This window comes from Melanerpes formicivorus, unplaced genomic scaffold (assembly GCF_026170545.1).
Source record: "Melanerpes formicivorus ecotype bairdi unplaced genomic scaffold, bMelFor1.0.p_v2 SCAF_1, whole genome shotgun sequence".
Taxonomy (NCBI): Eukaryota; Metazoa; Chordata; class Aves; order Piciformes; family Picidae; genus Melanerpes; species Melanerpes formicivorus.
In genome coordinates this window covers 49343707-49363616 of record NW_027142353.1, presented here as the reverse complement: position 1 = coordinate 49363616, position 19910 = coordinate 49343707, and the positions used below count along the sequence as shown (strand labels likewise).

At 43.6% G+C, this 19910-nt stretch overlaps 1 protein-coding gene across 4 annotated transcripts in view; it reads right to left on the bottom strand.

The window, feature by feature from the left end:
• Positions 1-1684: 1684 nt before the first annotated feature.
• Positions 1685-19910, bottom strand: part of SMAD9 (SMAD family member 9) — a 44359-nt gene continuing 26133 nt past the window's right edge. For 2 of the 4 annotated variants that reach the window (XM_068142722.1, XM_068142739.1), the window contains exons 5-7: positions 19651-19872; positions 15036-15292; positions 1685-9057 (exon numbers count right to left, since the gene is read on the bottom strand). In XM_068142722.1, coding sequence (XP_067998823.1) covers positions 8914-9057; positions 15036-15292; positions 19651-19872 — 623 coding nt within the window. In that variant the 3' untranslated portion in view covers positions 1685-8913. Of the gene's footprint in view, positions 9058-9777; positions 9945-15035; positions 15293-19650; positions 19873-19910 lie in introns of those variants that run through there. The other 2 variants (XM_068142712.1, XM_068142730.1) reach the window with 2 other exon arrangements.

The window sequence follows — 19910 nt, the reverse complement described above, 5'->3', positions numbered from 1 at the left end:
TTCAGTTGGGACTACCTGAGAAAGTCCTGCCAGCTCCTTTGAGTCAAGCAAAGCATCGCTCACTCCGGTTGAGCTGAGCTAAAGGGAACCGCTCGATGCAGCCATGCCCCTTTGTCGGGGCTGCCGCCACTGGGCCGAAGCCCCCTACAAGTGTAGCTCAACCCCTGGAGGGTTTGGCCCTGCCTGCCACATCACGGGATTGGAGTCATCTGAGCCCATCTACAGGGAATCTTTGCCCTGCCCTACCGGCCTGACCCCCATCTCCAGCAGGCACCAGACTCCCCCCGCCAGCAGCTGCAGCCATGCTGAGGGAACCGCCTGAGCCCTGCTAAGGGAAACCTGTTGACTAGCAGAGAGCCTATGTTCACCCCCCTCCCTCCGCCACCGCGGGAGCTAGAAGGCTGCCCCCACCATCACCATCCAGAGGGAAGCTCCCCGCCGCGGGCCCGCAGCTTTTGTAGCCCCTCTGGAATGGACCAGCCCAGGAGCCTGCCCCAGTGCAAGCTGGGCAGGCAGCAGCCAGCTAACCGTAGCCTAGCGTCCCTACAAACAAAAGACACAGTGTATCTTTTACGTGTGCAGCACCCACTAACATTCAGTTCAAAGCCCGCGCCTAGCTCACAAGACAATTTCCAGGTTAAGGCTCTTGACACTGTAACACTTCTCTGTATATCGTTACAGCAGCCGCAGCGTCTTGTCGAGTCGCCGTCTGATGGACAAGCGGCGGAATTGCACCCTTCATTCCTTTAATAGAAATTAATTCTATAAATATTCTAATTGGGTTCAAATTATAAATACTAAACCAGTTATGTGATATACCTCACAATCGTGCACTAGAATTTGTGTATAAGCTAGTGATTAATTGGGGAATAATACTTTTTAATAATAAAAATTAATGTTCATAATTCTAATTTCATAATTCACAATAACTTCATCACGACAAATGAAAGCTGCTGAAGATACGAATAGAGACGGTCAGCACAGTGCAGCTCACCTATGCTTTGTTTTTGGTGGCCTGTTAGTGTAACAGGCTGGTGCAGAGAGCAGGGGCTCTGCTGGTAACAGAGATGTCCTGTTTGGGCAGCATCAGATGGGATTCCTAACCCATGTGCGAACTCAGCAGTGTTTGCATGGCTCCAAGATCATTATATCTTCTACTCCCTTGCTTCTATTATTGCAGAAAAAAAAATATCTGTACTTTGGAAGGACTGAAAGTCCTGCCTCAGTGCACTCTTCCTATACCTCACTTAAGCAGTTGGAGACCTGCACAGCTGCAAGTCTGTCTTGCCACTAATGTGAGTCTGGTCCACAGCTTCTGTCACAGGGCAGCGTCACTGCTCATTTAACTGACTGTCGGATCAGGACTGTCTCCTTCAAAAGTGAGCTGAAGCATCCTCTTGAATCTTTAAATCCATGCAGGATAGTCAGGGATGCATATAGTCTGTAAAATGCAGGGTTTATGTTGTATTAATTTTTAATTGATTATGTCTAGCATCCCACTCTGCTGTAAGTGTTGCTACATCCTGCTACCTACTCAGTGAAATTACCCATTCCTGCCTAAGACTGAGCTGTATGACTAAGTACTACTACCAAATGCTCTGGTTCCCACAGTCACTGCTCATCAGAATGGCACCTACAGCTTTCCATGGGCAATCTTTCAAAGAGAATAATGGGAGATAACAAAAGAAAGAGCTCTTAAATCAGAAATATCTTTATTAACAGTAAAACACAAGACATGAATAATCCCTTTTACAATTGAATAATTCCAGCCAAAGAAAATGGAGTGTGTTAAAAAGTGTTTTGTTCAAACATCAGACTATGTTCACTTCAGAATGCCTCAAATTGAATGCAGCAAGAGGAATGCTTATGAAAATGTCCACTTCATTAGCAGTTGTATCTTTCTTGCTGTGACAGGGCATGGGACTGGAGGACTCTGAGCTGCTCTGATCACTCAAGCCCCTGAAACTAATTACACCTATGATTTTTCATTCTCAAGAGGCAGGTGTCCAAGTAGTGTTCTTTATAAAGTGACCTACACTGTTTTACAGTATAGAATTTCTTCTGGATAGTGCAGATGTTTTCCTTTGATTATGATAGAAAAGAGAGGGCAGAACTGTTCATAGACGGAAGTGACACTATTAAATTTGTGTATGACTTGTGGTTCTTTTGTGCACCAGAGTGATAGCTCATAACACAAAAACCCCACACCCTGCTCAAATCCACTCTTTGGCCCCTTGACTGCATACAATTTTGTAACCTTACGTTTTCACTGATCCACACAAAAAGGTCTGCTTCTTCACTTCTCTCACTTCTTAGCCCCATTTACATCTTAAATGTGGTACTGAAATGAGGGATTTAATTGCTAACACTGACTTACCTGCAGAAAGTATGCCGTGGTATATTTAACTTGCAGTTTGAAAGTATTATACATAATTAAAAACTCAATTACTTGGGAAAGTGAAGCAAATGTATCAGTGTGCATGATGTCTGCTCATCATAATGCTTGTTCCCTTGCTCTCTTGTTTGCAAATCTTCTCATAGACATAACTGAGTAGGTTTTAACACACACTTTAGCATCAAAAACCCAATTTGAAATGTGATGTGCTCACTACAGTGAAAGTGCAAGGGGTCAGACTTTATTTCTAGCTTTTCTTTGCTGTTGAGGTCTGTATTTAAAATTATTAACTGGTTGGTCTATTTTGTCCTATGCTATTCATATGCAATATTATTTGAATACTAACACAGGATATAAAATAGCAGCATCCATGGATAATAAAAACACTATGACTGAAGATCTAAAAACTGTTCACAAATAGCTGCAAATGTTCACATTGGCTATAGTGGAAGAGTAGCTGACTCTGAAGGACGTAGTGGTTATGTCTACCTTGACTGAGAGACATGGCCTTCAAAGTAGGTTCATGATCTGTACAGGCACCAAATTTGCAAGCATGGCCCAGGTACAAGTGGAAGTGTCCTCTTGATAGGACTTTCATATACCTCACCTCCCTGGCAGGAAAGTGCAGCATCAATATGGCAATATAATGTAAGGCACGCCTGGGCAAGCTGTTTGAAAATCCCAGGGATGAACAGGGAACAGGATTCTGGCTGCTACTGGCCACTCTGGAGGTTCATATGAGCAAATGATCAGTACGAAGCAAAGGCTGTGTTTTGTGCTGGTGCACAACATGCAGCAGTGTCTGCAATAAAGACACAAAGCCAAAATGCCCACTCAGGCTTTCTGTACCTTGCAGAAAGGTAACTCCCAGAGCTGCCATTGTGAAGAAGCCCTGTTTCAGTGACTGCAATGAAGCCTCCAGATTGAGAAGCTTTTTATTCATGGATCTGAAGTCTCACATAATCTCTCTCCTCACCACAAGATGGAACCAACATTATCAGGTCTATTTTGATGGTGACCTGACCTCTTAGTTGCTCTCAGGGAAGCGCATTTGTCATTCTTAGTTTCTGCTATAAATGTGATTTCATAGTCAGGAGTCTCCATGAAGGCATTGCAATCTCCGATCTTGCAGGAAGTGAGTTGCTTTATTGCAATTCTCAGGTAGATCCCTGTATCATCAGTGTCTTCCACTCACAGAGTTTCTGTTCAGACTGCAGTTTTCTTTGAGGAGCACATACTGGATATGGTTACAGTGTCCTCGAATGGTTGTTCCAAGCTGAACTTCTCATTAGTTCTGCAGCAAGGCAAAAGGTAATCTTGCAAGTGAAGTTCTCAGATGTAACCACAGCCTACTCCCTGGGATCACATGGGACACCCATTTGCCCCAATATACCTGATGGCTTAATCAGGAGGTTGGCACACTCAGGCTGTGTGTATAGGAAGGATCAAGGATTGTGGCACTCCAAGTTGCTCCTAAAGCAGGTCTTGATTATTAGTTTAGATGTGAATGTAAAAAGCTGTAGTGAACACAATGGCTGCCCAAGCATGTACTTCCTTGATACCTTCAGTGACGACCACTGAGCATAACTGGTCATATGCTCCCTCTTCCCCAGTCCCTTCATCCTCTTTGGCTACTGAAGCCAACCATGAACTGTTAAGTCCTTCAAAAATCTTCTCAGCCCTTCAGTGGGGTTTCCATGCACTTGGAAGAGCTTGGGTCAGCTGTTCAAGTGACAGCCACTTCTACAGCCTTCTATAGAGCAATGTGCTCTCACCTTTGGCTTGGAGAGTACGTGGAACATGTTACTTTCAGTACATTTCTGAGGATGTAAATCTATATTCCAGACAACAATTCTCAACTTTGAAAAACAGTATCTAATTACTTAACCCTATGACCCATTAATCCTTCTTTATTGTGTTTTGGTTTGGTTTTACTAACTTAGGTGATGGGAAGCCAGTGGAAGAGGTGAATAGCACAGAGAATGTAATGGTTCTTTCCTATGCTGAGCACCACGTAGTGCTCCAATATTCCTGAAAGCTGTAGCTACACCACAGAAGTTCTGATTTGCCAAGAAAATCTGCCTGATACTTGAGACCATTTCAAAGTTACTAAATTGGATCAAGCTTTCTTTAAAAGAAAAAAATCATTTCCATCCAGACAAGTCTCTGCCTGAGCTACCTCTATAAATCAGCTATTTGTGCAACACCTCGGTCACTAGTGAGACTTTCCCATTTGTAGACCTTACAGGCAAAGGTGTGTTGTAAGCCCGGAAGAACAAGGGGAGATTTGTAGGTAAAGTTACAGTCACAAATGCCTCGTTTTCTCCATTTTAAGAGTTGTGCAGTGGAGATGATGTTTACACTGAAAGAAGTCTGCAGTGTTGATTTTACGCTGAAGGAACATTAATACTTCATAACTTTGTCCTGCACTGAACTCACACAGAAATAGCTGAGGATAAACATGCTTTATCCTGAAACTGTCTCTACTAACAGAGCTCCTGCCTGTCACAACCAGTTATCACTGAATCTCTGTGCAGACCCACAGAATAATGTAAAGTGGAAGGGATCTCTGCAGGGCATCAAGTCTGACACCTTGAGAAGACTGCTCAGGATGGTGAAAGTCTTGACACAGTACCTGCTGGAGACACAGAAGGGATTTCCTTTGCTTAAGCTGGGGGCCACAGTTCTCCTTTGTGTTGCTAGTATCTTATCCTTCTGACTAAGCACAGCAAAACATGCTATTTTGATGAGTAAAGAAAGAGGCTTGTGGCATAGCCTCTGATAGGGAGACAAAGTATATGCTCCACTTCTGAATGCCACAGCCATTGCTATACTGTACCTGATCAGCTGTTACATTGCAGAGCTATAGGACTAAGCCATCAGAGCAGCAGTGCCACTGAATGGCTCCATGCAGTCAGTGTGCTAGATTTGCTTCTGTCACCTCTGGAAGCAAATGGCATATTAATACTGGTGTTGCTGCAGCAGCAATTAAGCAGTCTTGATCACTTAATAGGAAAACAAGTGGTCTGCGTACCATGATGAATGTGCTTTGTGCCTCTGCCTGATCAAAATCTGCTGCATGCTAGTACTCCTCCACAGAAACTTTCAAATAGATTTGAACTGTCGATGGCTCAGAAAGAATTAAGATAAGATTTGCCTTTGACCAAGCAGTCTCCCTTTAAGAGGTCTTAAGTCTCCCAGGAAGCCTATCTCCAAAGCTTGAGTATTAATGAGTACATTTAAAGACTTTAAATTGACTGCAGGTTGAAGACCTTTCCACAGAAAACACCTCCTTCCAGAACAGGGAGACATTAGTGTGAGATGCAAAGTTACATTGCTGTAAACAATGAGAAACCTGAATTTCTAACTAAGCTCAATTTGCATACACTAGAGAAGCTTGTAAGACAGACTTTGTTCAGAAAGAAAGGTAAATAGATGGTTTATCAGCCTTACTTTTTATCACTGCATCTGGGCAGGGGTCATCTTCCTATTATTTGCCTCATTCATTCTTACCAATTCTCCTTTGTGATGTGAGCTCTTACTGTCTCTTGGGGAGGAGCTGTCAGCTGCTGTTCATTTGCACAGCATCTTATATAGCAGACTAAACCCCTAAGAGGCCACCAAGATAGGAAATAGTTCATACAGTGATACCAGCCTTCCCAAAGGCTAGCAACTCAGTGCTGGCTATTTGCTTTGGTTGCCCAGAATCAGGTGCTTTGATCCAGCTTTCCACAGTTGGTTGCATTTGCTAAAATTCATTTCATCCTAATGCAGAGATTTTAAAGAGAACATAAGAATCATGCTCTACAGTGCCTCTTGACTTGCTAGTAAGGGAATATAAGGTAAGTACCTTTAATGAGATCCAGGTGTAGACTGTATTAAAGCCAAACAGAAAAAACTGCTCTGAATTCACCAACTTCCATTTTAACAATATGGATACTTCATAAGCAAGCATCAGTAGTAGCCTGGGAAAGCCACTAGAGCTGACCTCACTACTTTTGAATATGTAGCAGCTCATATTTGAGCCTGAGTTTCCCTTATAGTTGATAGGAAGATATAAGCATGTTCAGAGTGCACTGTAATTCACCTACTTGAAATGAAACAAATGACAAGAGAACTCCAATGGGCATCCAATTCTATTCTGCAGCATTGCAGGAAACTGGGTTCTGCAGATGCTCAAGAGCAGACATACCTCAAGACATCCCCCTTTGCACTCTGAGTAAGATGACAATGCTGGGAACATCTAAAAGTAACCCCTAGGCTTCTCTATATCTTAGGAGGGAAGGTTTCACCCTAAAAGGAAGAGATAGATCCTGGATAGGAGACATGATTTTCTCTGTCTTTAGCTGCTAAAAAAGCAAAGGGATGAGCAACATGAAAAGCACAGGGAAATTACTGGAGAAAGGGTTCAATAAACATTCTAAAAACTGTATTACCAGTACCTCAGTACAGTGACACTGATGACAGAGGGAGATGAGGAAAGTGTCTTTTTCCAAACTGATCTCTTTCAAGTCTGCTAAACAGCGAATGGCATGCCCAGAGTTTCTGTGTTACTTCGTTACGGATGTCATGACCGCAAGTGACTGTAAAGCTCATACTATCCCCACGGTGACACTGATGACATCAAATGGTGGCAGAATGAGGCTCTTTGTATTTACAAATTTCCTACACAACTTGCTATTACTGCTCAAACTTAACAGGAATTTATCCTTCTGTGCCCTACAAATTCTGCAGGCAGCTGAAGATGCATTCAAATGAAGTAACATTGCCAGCTTACTGATTCTTCTGCTGCCTATAATTACCACCCCACAGCAGGTACTACATAGCATCTAAAACACATGGAAAGTCTTCCCAGTGAATGTTATTTTCCTTTTCAAACATGATGTAGCTGAATTCGGGCATTCTCTTCTAATTATGGGGTAAAAGGTGTAACACCAGATAGTGTGAGAAGAAAAGAAACATTCTGTAAAACATTCTTTTTTTCTCTCAGGATACTTCTGGTGTATTCTAAGGAGGAATGACATTTGGAGAAGTTATCATTCTTTCTTAAATCAAAACAATTTTCATTGTTATGCCTGGAAATAAATGATCCTCTACTCTTTCAGGAAAGTAACGTGGACTATCAAAACATAGTATGAGTTTCACCTGCCTCCTCAGAAAAGGTTACCAAGTGAACAGCATTTTCTAAGGCTTAGCAGGCAATAGGCCTGCTTATAGAAGGATCACAGACAAGAAGCTTTTAAAAAACAAAAGGGTCTGCACATAGATTCACTCTTCTCTTGTTTGTGGCTTACTGTGCCTCACCATCTTCCACAGGCAAGGCAAAATCACTGCAAATGATGACAAGTCACCCAAGTGACTGGCAGGGAAGTCCACTCGGTCAGACCTGAGCATTGTAGTCAGATCCTGAGGACTGGCCCAGCACAGGGAATGGACGTGGCTGACCCCCACCTCCTTCTCATTGCATCCTGTGTGCATGGGGCTTCCTGTTCCCAGTACAGAGACTATCCCAAGAATAATGATAATTATTTGGTTCTTCAACATACACTTCATTTCCCTTTTCTGAATCACAGTTCAAGTCCCTTTGAGACGTACCCTTGGTATCAGCACAGTAGTCTAACTACAGACAGTCCTAACTTTAAAACAAACTACATCAATACAGTATAATGGATAGGATTCCATTTACATGCCGGATACATATGCAAGTATGTGTGTACTTTGCAAAAAAGCACTGGAAGTTAATTAGCTTTTAAACTTATAGGCATATATTTCTTTATTATTTTTTTCCCCTTCCTAGGAGCTTGTGGCTTTTCAGTGCAGCAGTACCATACACTACTGTATTAACAGCATCAGACTACTTGGATGTGTCCAGAATACTCTGATAAGGCTCCAGTGTTGAACGCATCCTAAGGGTTCTCTCCTCACACCAAATTCTAGGGGAGACAGAGATGCCTCAGCTCTTCAGAGGATCTGTTGTCCCATCGTGCTTTGCAGTATGGCATGGAAGTTTAGTCCTTCAGTTCGCTGGATAAAAGTCAACTCTATGCATAAGTACTGCACACCACCTCAGGTCCTGTTTTAGACCTGAAGTTAGCATATAAGTGGTGCAGAGATCTGACTTTGGTTGCCTGCAGAGGGGTGAATTTCACCTACTAGGAACAGCTACAGCCAGGTTTCTGGATCCATATGACAGTGCTGAGAATTTGCATTGTTTACTGGCTTGGCTGGGGAATGAAGATGCTCACAGGAAATGTTTGACACTTTTGCAGGAATTTGGCTTATTTTGTACTAGAGAACAGATATGCTATACCTGAATTTCTATCTTATTGTACTGGCATCAGAGTAACTAGAAATCACAAAACACTGCATGAAAAAAAAATAATAAAAGAGTAGACTGGACTGTGTACAGATATATTTACATCTACATAAATCTACACAGAGAAACTTCTGTTCACTGGAAATCCTATAAGCCACTGCCTGCAATAGCATCCATCCTAAGAGAATTCTAGAGATGATTCTTAAGAGACTGAAGAGATGGGGTTATGAGGTGAGCCCATCTGAGTCAGCACCTTATCCAGCCATTGCAGTGGTCCATGCAGGTGGATCTCAATCCAGCAGGGTGTGCTTGTAACATCTTGTCGATGATACTCTGCTCCCCAGCCCTATAAAAGCATCAAAGGACCAAAGAGTGAGTTCTTAAACAAAACTGTAAAACTAAAATCACACTTTCAGTGCTGAGTCTAACACAACTACAGATAGTCCATTGCTCAAGCTTCCAGGGATAATTTTCTCTTGAAACTGTGCTCCTTTTTAAGATCATTGTTATCACAGTTATCAGAAACTCTGCATTATTAAATTAAAAATGCTCAGTCACACTTCCAGGTGCTGAGAACAATTTACGTAGAGAGGCCTGTTTCCAAGCTTGGCTGCCTGCAAACAGCCCAAGATGAATGGTTCCTGTTGTTCGCACCCCAGATGCATGCCCAGGAAAGTCTGCCAGACTTGCTGTCTGGCACAGACAGAAAGCAGGCCAAGCCCTGTCATAACACTTTAACAGGAACTGGGAATGATCCTGGGCACTGCTTCATTTATTGGTAGAGAGGCATTCTATGAGTTTGAGATTCTAGAAGCTCTAGTTCTTTATCTGAAACTCTGACAACTGCCATCTAGGTTCCTATGTATGATATCTAACTTATGTATAGATATTTTCTAGAGGTTTTCTATCCTTGAACACATTTGTCCCCCAGGAGCACTCCCTGTGGGAAACCCTGCAATAATTTCTCCAGTTCTTTTGGAGAGATAAGGGACATGGAGCATCTGACAGAAGATGAGGATGTGGTGCTGGCAGGGGGAAAAGAGAACCAGAAGTCCCAGTACCTTGAGTGGGCACAGTGTCTGTTTGTTAAGCAGGTAACACAAGACATCCAAGTCGCAGCCCAAAGTCTCGCAGCTCACTGGCTGTTTCACTGACAGAACTGAACTTGGATTCCCATGGACAATGTGCAAAACATGGTCTCACTGCAGAATGAGGCTCTTCATTTGTGGGCTGCTGATCAGAGAAGCTGAGCTATGGTTATGCTAGTCAGGCAGGATGGTATTCTTGTAATCAAAAAAGGACACAGAGGTATATGAAGATTGATGCCTGCCAAAGGTACCTAAACTGTAGAACACTGAAGAGCTCAGACCTCTGAGGGCTGCTAGAATCTGCTTCTCTAGATGATCAGCTGCAGAACTAGGATCAGCATGAAAACTAGATGCCATAATAAGCCATTTTGATAAAAAAACATTTCCACTTAACTGAGGAAAGAGGGGAAAAAAAGAAGAGTAAGATATGTACACACCAAAGACTACAGAGTACTTTTAAAAAGACAGCATCTTTCTCACTTGCAAAGCATTTATCAGGCTAGAAAGTGCCTATATTTGCAGGCAAACTTAAAGTTCTGGGTATGTTTGTATAAAATGCCACTCTCTAACCAGTGCAGTCAGACTTCTGAGTTTGTGAAGTTTTAAGCACTGAGCTGCAGTGAAGATACACAGCCAGAAGGGCACGTGTCATAAGAGTTGGTTATCTCTGCTGTCTGGCAGGATGGGAAATCTGGAGGAATAGGAATGACAGGCTGCAAGCACAACCCACTTGATTTGGAGGAGCCTGGCAGGGCACACAGGTGGCTGCCATCTCCCTCTGCTGGCAGTTTCCAAACTGCTGCTGCCTCTAGCTGATGACTGGAGCTCTTAGCAGGGCAAATGCCAGGAGAGTAGGAACCTCTGTGCAATCACTGTGGGGCCACAGGCACCCTCCTTCATCCCCAAGGAAGAAACTAACCTGGAGGTAGAGCTCTCTTAACAAGGGAATAAAATGAGAAGGCTTTTCAAAGCTGCAGTGGTGTTTTGTGTAATCATCATGATGAGGATACCTATACCCCCACAGCGGGAACAGAAATGCAACTTTTAGCAGGGGAAATCAAACTGAGGGGTTGTGTTGTTCCTCTCGGTCCTTCCCACCTTCTGTAGGCCCTTTCCAGTCACATCTCAGAGCACTGAGCTGCCTCATATGCAGTAGAGCACAGAAAAGTCTGCTGGCTCATCCCCTTAGCCCCAAAAACTAAGAAAATGTGCTGGGTTCAGACCTCGGTCTGGAGAAATGCTTTCTCTCTACTCTGTGCTTCAGCTGCCTCATATGTGGAGAGGAGACAATACTCATGATCCTGCACTTGCTCAGTGGATGGAAACCGCTGTCTGCTCTCACTGATGACACACTCACATTTGTTTCTGGGTTGAACTCCTCCCAGCTGCTCTATGGGCACACAAAGACTGTGGATGTATCCTACCTGGACTTCAGCAAGGCCTTTGATACCATCCCCCACAGCAAACTCCTGGCCAAGCTGTCAGCCTGCAGCTTGGACAGCAGTGCTCTACACTGGGTTAGGAACTGGCTGGAGGCTGAGCCCAGAGAGTGGTGGTGAATGGTGCCACATCCAGGTGGCAGCCAGTCAGTAGTGTTGTCCCCCAGGGATCAGTGCTGGGCCCTGTCCTGTTCAGTATCTTTACTGATGATCTGGATGAGGGACCTTGAGAGGCTGGACAGATGGGCAGAGTCCAACGGCATGAGATTTAACACAAGTGCCAGGTTCTGCACATTGGCCACAACAACCCCATGCAGTGCTACAGGCGGGGGACAGAGTGGCTGAAGAGCAGCCAGGCAGAAATGGACCTGGAGGTACTGGTTGACAGTAGGCTGAACAAGAGACAGAAGTGTGCCCAGGTGGCCAAGAAGGCCAATGGCATCCTGGCCTGTCTCAGGAACAGTGTGGCCAGCAGAAGCAGGGAAGTCACTGGTTAGGCCACACCTTGAGGTCTTTTCCAACCTGGTTAATTCTATTCTATTCTGTTCTAAGGGTATGAGAGGAGATGAGACCTTCAACATCTGTCCCATGTCTTGACTCCAGTTTCTTGCAAGTCCTTGCAAGTCCCAGTCTGGCAAATTTCTCTTGTCTTGGTCCCTACTCATTCCTACCTCCCAGCTGGTAGCTCAAGCATCAGCAGGTTAAGAGGCAGCCCTTTTCCTCTGCTTGCTCTATGGGCTGCAGGTGACCAGCAGCATCAGAATGCAAATCAGAAGAGAAGCTACAGGGAGCCCAGGAACTCTTGGTATGTGGCTCTGACAGGCAACATGTTCCTTTGTGCAATACATATCTAACACTCAAGGGCAATCCTGTCCCCAGACTGAACACATTGCCCAGCTCATACTTTGAGAGGGAAATAATTTAAGACAACTGAGTACAGGAAAGAGTTTTTACAGGCCAGGAAGGAAGAACTTTGATGAAATTTGCATAGCCATTTTCTAAAGGTCATGGGAAAGGGTTCAAAATAAGTCTTTGCACTGGCCTTCTGGTGCCTGAGGCATTATAGTGGCTGCTACTGTTTCAACAAAGCAAGGTGATAATATGGCAGCAGCATTATTTAGTGCATCAACACAACCATTTCTGCTGCCATGCTAAGCATGGAGGTTGAGAACACATCAAAGAGACTGCCCGTGAGTTGCTGAGATAATGAAAATATTATGTAACTGGGTACACTGCATCTACAAATAACATGGCTATTCAAGTCTTCCATTAAAGGAAAAGCTGTTGGATTTCTTGTTTGCTTCTTTGTGAACAAGATGCCAGTTCCTTCTCAAGAACAAAGCAACAGTGTGGTCATGGGCAGGTCACGGGCAGGGAGATTCTGTCTTGGACAAAGTTACAGGGTATTCTTTATACTCTTAGAGAGTTAAGGAGATGAGTCCCCAAACTGGGGGCAGGAGTTGATCTGCTGGAGGGTAGAGAGGCTATGCAGAGGGACCTCGACAGGCTGGACAGATGGGCAGAGTCCAGCGGCATGAGATTTAACACATCCAAGTGCCGGGTTCTGCACATTGGACACAACAACCCCAGGCAGTGCTACAGGCTGGGGTCAGAGTGGCTGGAGGGCAGCCAGGCAGAGAGGGACCTGGGGGTACTGGTCGATGGCAGGCTGACCATGAGCCTGCAGTGTGCCCAGGCAGCCAAGAGGGCCAATGGCATCCTGGCCTGCATCAGGAACAGTGTGGCCAGCAGGAGCAGGGAGGTCATTCTGCCCCTGTACACTGCACTGGTTAGACCACACCTCGAGTACTGTGTCCAGTTCTGGGCCCCTCCGTTTAGGAAGGATGTTGACTTGCTGGAACGAGTCCAGAGAAGAGCAACAAAGTTGGTGAGGGGTTTGGAACACAAGCCCTATGAGGAAAGACTGAGGGAGCTGGGGTTGCTCAGCCTGGAGAAGAGGAGACTCAGGGGTGACCTTATCACTCTCTACAACTACCTGAAGGGAGGTTGTAGACAGGCTGATGATGGTCTCTTCTCCCAGGCAGCCAGTACCAGAACAAGAGGACACAGTCTCAGGCTGCACCAGGGGAGGTTCAGGTTGGATATTAGGAAGAAGTTCTATACAGAGAGAGTGATTGCCCATTGGAATGGGCTGCCCAGGGAGATGGTGGAGTCACCGTCATTGGAGGTGTTCAGGAGGAGACTTGATGGGGTGCTTGGTGCCATGGGTTAGCTGTTTGGGTGGGTTGGATTTGTTGATGGGTTGGACGCGATGATCTTGAAGGTCTCTTCCGACCTGGTTTGGTTTATTCTAAAAATAAAGGTTTTATTCTAAGGATGGCTGGAAAGAGTCTAAAGCAGAAAGCTGCATAGGACTCAACTCATCTGCTTTGCAGAACATAGGGGAACTGAGCTTGAACTTCAAGAAGCTTGGTAGTATCTTAGATATGAATTCTATCAACTTGATTCAGTCATTTGTACAGAATCAAATTTGCAAGACAAAGGGATATACTAAAGTCACTTCTTATGGTACCTAGCAGGACCAACTGACTACCAATAGTACAACTTCTCTAGTCCATGGGCTGAAGAATGTTGGTACTCTCCCCAGCAGCACTACAGGAAGTCAATCTAGCACATCTGTAAGCAGTTTTGAAACACTCACCATTCTCTGGGGTTTAGAGGCCACAATAAGCACCTAAGTAAATCCTAAGTGCTAAGAGGACTCAAGAGACCTCATTTTTTACCAGCACCAGAACAAGAGGACACAGTCTCAAGCTGCACCAGGGGAAGTTTAGGCTCGAGGTGAGGAGAAAGTTCTTCACAGAGAGAGTTGTTAGCCATTGGAATGGGCTGCCCAGGGAGGTGGTGGAGTCACCATCCCTGGAGGTGCTGAAGATGGGATTGGGCATGGCACTTGGTGCCATGGTTTAGTAGTCATGAGGCCTTGGGTGACAGGTTGGACTTGATGATCTTTGAGGTCTCTTCCAACCTTATTGATTCTACAATTCTATGATTTTGGTGAGAAGGCCATTCAGAAGATTTAAGAAAATTTCCCAGGCTGATACTTCACAAACAGATCAGTCAGACTTCAAAGCTCAGTTATGAAAGACATGGAAACAGAAATGGCTTTGGTGACTGCCTCTCTCTTCCAAATAACAGGAGAAGGTCATATGCTCTTTTGAGTTTTGTATTCTGCCTGCTCTTTAGGTCATGTGGCTGGCTAGAGTGAATGCCATCATGTCTTTCCAAGGATCACAAATGTGGAAAACAACAATAATTCACAGCAGGCTCAATGGGGGATGAAAGAGGACCCAGTATTCCTTGATTGGGACTATATATACACCAGTCTATAGTAGTGGTGAGACTGTAAATTAGTCTGAAGACATAAGGACATTATTTTCAGATCTATGGGTCTACTAAGCTCTACTGCAAAGCAATAATGATAGGAGATATTACAACTACCAAAGATATGTGCTACAATGTTCACATGTTAGCAAGTCCCTCTAAGTTGAGCTCTTTGCAATCACCATGCAATCTCTGCTTATTTTGCTCACAAAGCCTACAGAATACATTTTTGGAATCCAAGAATTTCCATGTTGACCACCATAGGTAGTGATTTTAAACATGTAAAAATTTAAGGCAATACTGGAAAACATGCAATCCAAATTGTGGTTTGCAAGTGTTGTGTCTAAACCACCACTTGGGAAGGATTTGATGGAGTCCAGTTTTGCACCAAAGCTACCACACCATGGGATTTGCCTTTTCAGGAAATGCAAGAGAAAACAAAGAATCCTTACTTTAACAAAGCTCATTCGAATAGTACACATCTTGGTCAGCTCATACACCACTTCAAAACCATGATTGACTGACTGGGCAAGCAGCTGGGCAAAGAGCTGGTTGTTGAAGATCTTGAGGCTGCAGCCACTGGGGATCTTGCAGACAGTGGCTGGGTGGAAACCGTGCTGGTAGTTACAGTTGCGGCTTTGCACAAAAATACTGCTGTCACTGACACATTCAGCATAAACTTCCCCACCAACATAGTAAAGATGAACACCTTGACAAAGAAAACAATAACATGGATTATTTCTCCGTTGTTCACAACACATTTTGTACCAGTGATTCTTTATCTATTGCTTTGGTGTGGGCATACAAGCCCAGGATCACTCCACTGCATTTCCAAAGACAGTAAACTCTGTGTGTATCTGTACAATGGAAAAAGAAATTGTCATAAACACTGTTTCAGGGTACTTCTCTAGGAGAAAAAGTCTTGGCACATGGTGTTTTTCTCTGTGTGGGCTTTTTTACTTTTTTAACCCAACAATATAGTACTTTAAGACAAAGCACACATAAGTACCAAATGTATGTCAACCATATACAAAACATAGATCAAAACCGTCAAAGAACTGACAAATCTGCTGTGCATTACAAATCTATATGTATTTTCATAGTTGAGCATGTGGATGCCAACCAAGATCCACTTTACTGCATGCTGGTTTTTTTTTTACTAAAGGATCCTATCATCTCATACTATCATCTCATGCAATTAAAACACAGCATGGTCTGTTCTTAGCTCTTCTGTATTTTGCTTTATCCACCACATCAGAACCATGTTATTTGTATCTACACAATATGACTTACTCATCAGATCCTGTTCAAAGCAAACTTTAGCAAGGGAATTACTGATTTCCTTCTGGAATTTTTGGTGCCCAAGTGACTTACCAACACTAGCTCTGAAATTTTTACAGTGTCTTGAGAAAACAGGAGTATTTCTATCCATTCAAAGACTCTGGTCCCCTCAGGACATCTGCTTGCATGAAAATATACCTAAATCGGTGGAATAACATATCTTAGCCCAATTCAGCAAACTTAAAGTAAGGAATCTTGTGTGAATCTTGAATCTAATTGTGTAACTGCCTTCTCTAGTTGATTGAACACGAGAGGCAATGTGACCAGATGACTCTCTCCATTTGCTATGGAGTGCAAGCTCACGGCATGCTTAAACTGAAGGAAATCTGTGAAGGTGTGAAAAGGCTCTCATTCCCTGCCCCTACTGCTTCTTCCCACACCTGATTTCACGTTGGCAGAAATGGCTGGAGATACAGCCAGACTGGGGAACTGAACCAGGTAATAAACTTTAAAACAAATGGAACAAATCAATATGCATTTGCAGTGAGACCTTCCTCAGTGCAAGTGTTGCAGTGAGGACCCAGACTGCTTAAATACGAGTGTGAAACCACAACCTGAAGGGGGCCAAGTCATCCTGTGAAGATGCCTCAACATTCACCTTTCCCATGGCTAGATTAGGTGAGATGAACCCCTCCCATGGCCAGAAGAGGTGGAAGGACTCAGTTCTTTGTTCTCATAAAAACCACTACTAAATAAAAACAAAATCCTCCTCTCTGCTCCAGGGTACATCATTCAAACTCTTGCATACAAATATTTGTTCACAGTCTCAGTGGATTGCCTATAAAGCCAGTGACAACTGTGCTTTAATAATTCTGTTGCAATTAGTTTTATTCCTCTTGTCTTTCATATGAAAAAGACTGCTTACATATTCCCAGTCTGTTCATCACTCTGTGGTCATGACAGCAAGGGGCAGTAGCACATCCTTAGGACAAAACAGCCTCTAAATAGAAGTGGGAAAAACTTGGGGAAAAGCAGGTTGAGTGGGAAAGGAATCTGGGAAAAACGCTCTCCCATAGACTTCCCACAGGGTGACTCAGACAGGAACCTTAAAGTCTGTCTTCAAATCATCACTTGACTTTTACTAAATTCTATGTACCCACGAGATCTCAAATTAGATGTGAGTGGCAGGGGGTGTGGCTCAAAGTACATGCTCGTATTGCACTGGGAACACAAGTGAGATGACAGCTCCATTAGACCAGTCATCAGCTCCAGCTCAACCACACCAGACATTATGAGGTGTTGCACACTGGGAGTGCCATTATTTGACCTATGTCTCCTTTCCCTTCTGCAGATGATGGATAAAATGGAAGGGCTGAAAACAAAAGGGTCCCGGCAGACCTTGATGCAGTCCGTACAACTTTCTGAAATAAACAGATAGAGTAAGAATAAAGGGTAGGGACAGAAGGACAAAACAGTTTCACCACATTCCAAATCTACAGGTGCAGCCACTAATTAAGAGTGACCACACTTATGGGGGCTAAGTTGCAAAACTCCAAACCCTTGGATTTTGAGTATATTGAGTTACTCAGTTTATGAAAAAAAACTAATGCTTTCAGAGGCATTGCCCAAACTGTGCACTGTAATAACAAAAGCACCAAAGCCACTTCTGAAAGGAGAGGCTACAATTTGCTTTTTCCTTCTGGACATTAAAAAGTAATAAATACAGCAGTAATGAAATGTCAGTGTGTAATTCCATTCTTCTGGTATTTGTTCAACAGAGACAAGCGCCCTTAAGGAAGCCAAGCAGCTGAACGCATATTTGTACAAGACCAAACCAAGGGTCCATATGTTTCAGTGGGATTTCATTGCTCTCTGCAGAAACTGGAAATTCAGCAGTCTCCAGGCATCCATATCTTTTTGACAAAGTCCCCTTTTTGTCCTTGAAGTCTGACTGCTGAAACAGGTCCAATTGCTAGTAGATGTCGCATTGTGTTCTGGATTGTTTTTAGCTTTGATGTGGTATTTCCTGGAAACCATTTCATGCTGATACGCTAGATGACAATTCAATCACATATCCTTATCCTACACAGCTAATCTTGTTTACTCACTCTTTTTTCTTCCCTGTTAACATGTGACAATTGTATCCATTTCAGTAGCTTTCATCTGTCCAGCATGCCTTTGAACTACACACTTTTGGAAGAGCTCCGTGCCCTTCTGCAGGCCTGTACTGGTGCCACTTCTACTACACTTGAACATGTTGTTTTAAAGATTTGCATAAACAGGGAAGAGCAGTAAAATTAAGGCTCTCTGATATACTAAACTCCTCTCTGGGCAACCTGCTCCCTTCCCTTAGGCAGATTCCTAGTGTAAGACTTTAAAGGACTTCTAAGCAATGAAGACAGATCTTCATACTTGAATGGATGAGGACCATTAACATTTACCTCATTTTATTTCCATTCTGTATCTTCCTTTTTTGGGGGCAAAAAATCACAGGATGTAACATCCTCAGATGACAGCTCTGGGATCTTTCGTTATTCTTCTGTTAAGGCCATGCTCAGCTTTGATCTACACTCCTCTGACACCTTATGATGACAGAGAGGCTTTGCTCTACTTTTTAAGTAAGTTAGAACTAGATGTACAACACATTTGCACCCCTCAAAACAAAGTATTATGACAAGACACCTGAAGCATCACACTGATTTCACACAGTGCATCTGCAACACCAGCACTTTCCCTTCCAGAGAAAAGTACAAGAGATAAGTACAACATCGCCTGTGCCAGCCTCAGGTTCACTGTTGTTTATAAAAACTATGTCACATTTGTCTCAGAGCTTCCTCATATTCAGTCATTCAACACTACCCTATCAAGAGTCAATTAAAATACTGCTCTAGGCCTGGGAAATGAGATGAAGTTGACAAGATAATAGTAGTGAAACAATTAAGAGTTAATTAGCCCAGTGGGAAATCCATTCCCAAGCAGCTACTGGTGAGAGGCTGGGTTGGCAGGATAATGAGTCTAGACTGGATATACCAGAACAAGCAAAGCTTCATCTGCACAGAGAAGTGGCCAGTACAGGCTCTGACTCACTGGCACAAACAACAGTAAATTCTGGAACAGTATCAGGCCCAACACTGCCCCACTAAGCTTGGATGGAGTGTTTGCGGCCACATATGTCCAGGTGCGGTCCCCTCATACTTGTCACCAGTAGCGTATGATCCTGCACACAGAGCAGGTATATATTCCAGAAGTGAAGTATACAAGAACTGCTGGAGGGAGAATCCAAGACTTAATTTTTCTGGCAAGAAGCTGACAAGGCAGGGAATCAGACTTGTAGGAGGGAAAAGCTACAAAAGCAACTCTGGGGTAGAGTTCTTCAGCCAAGTAACTCAACTACTAAGTGTTTCATCCATCTCCCTTTGTTATTTGGTGGGAGGAGAACCAGCCCTGAGGCACCAGCAATTATCCTTTTAGTGGCATTTCAGTGGCAATATTCCCAGCTGCCAGAAGCTCTAATAAATAAAATGAAAATACATACTGCTAAATTAGAGCACACAACTATAAACATCATTTTTCTCTTCACTGGCCAAGAAAATAGCTTTTGTAAGGAGCTACTCTGTTGATTGTTATCCAGTCAGAAAAGAATCAAATGCTTTTCTTGTATTTCAGAAGTAATCTCTGAGCTTTGGTTTTAAGATAAGCACATCTGACAAATCAGCTGGTTTGTTAATGCAGTGCATGGTTCTTTCAAGAGCTGAGTATTCCCAAGGAAAAGAGATTTCCTCTTACCTTTTCCTATGTGTCTCCTGGTGTTTTCTATAGTAGAGTTGCGGTTTACATTTGAGAGCAGTCCCAGGCAGAACCTGTTTTTGTTATTTGAGGGATCTGTAAATCCATCTATAAGAATACTTCGTGAGGAAGCCTGGAAAGTCTCCCCTACCCGGTTATTGAGTTCATAGTAGGCAACTGAGCACCAGTGTTGGGGTTCCTCATAGCAAACAGGCCGAAAGTCTGGAGAAAACAGAATTAATCAGCTGTTCAGGTCTCAG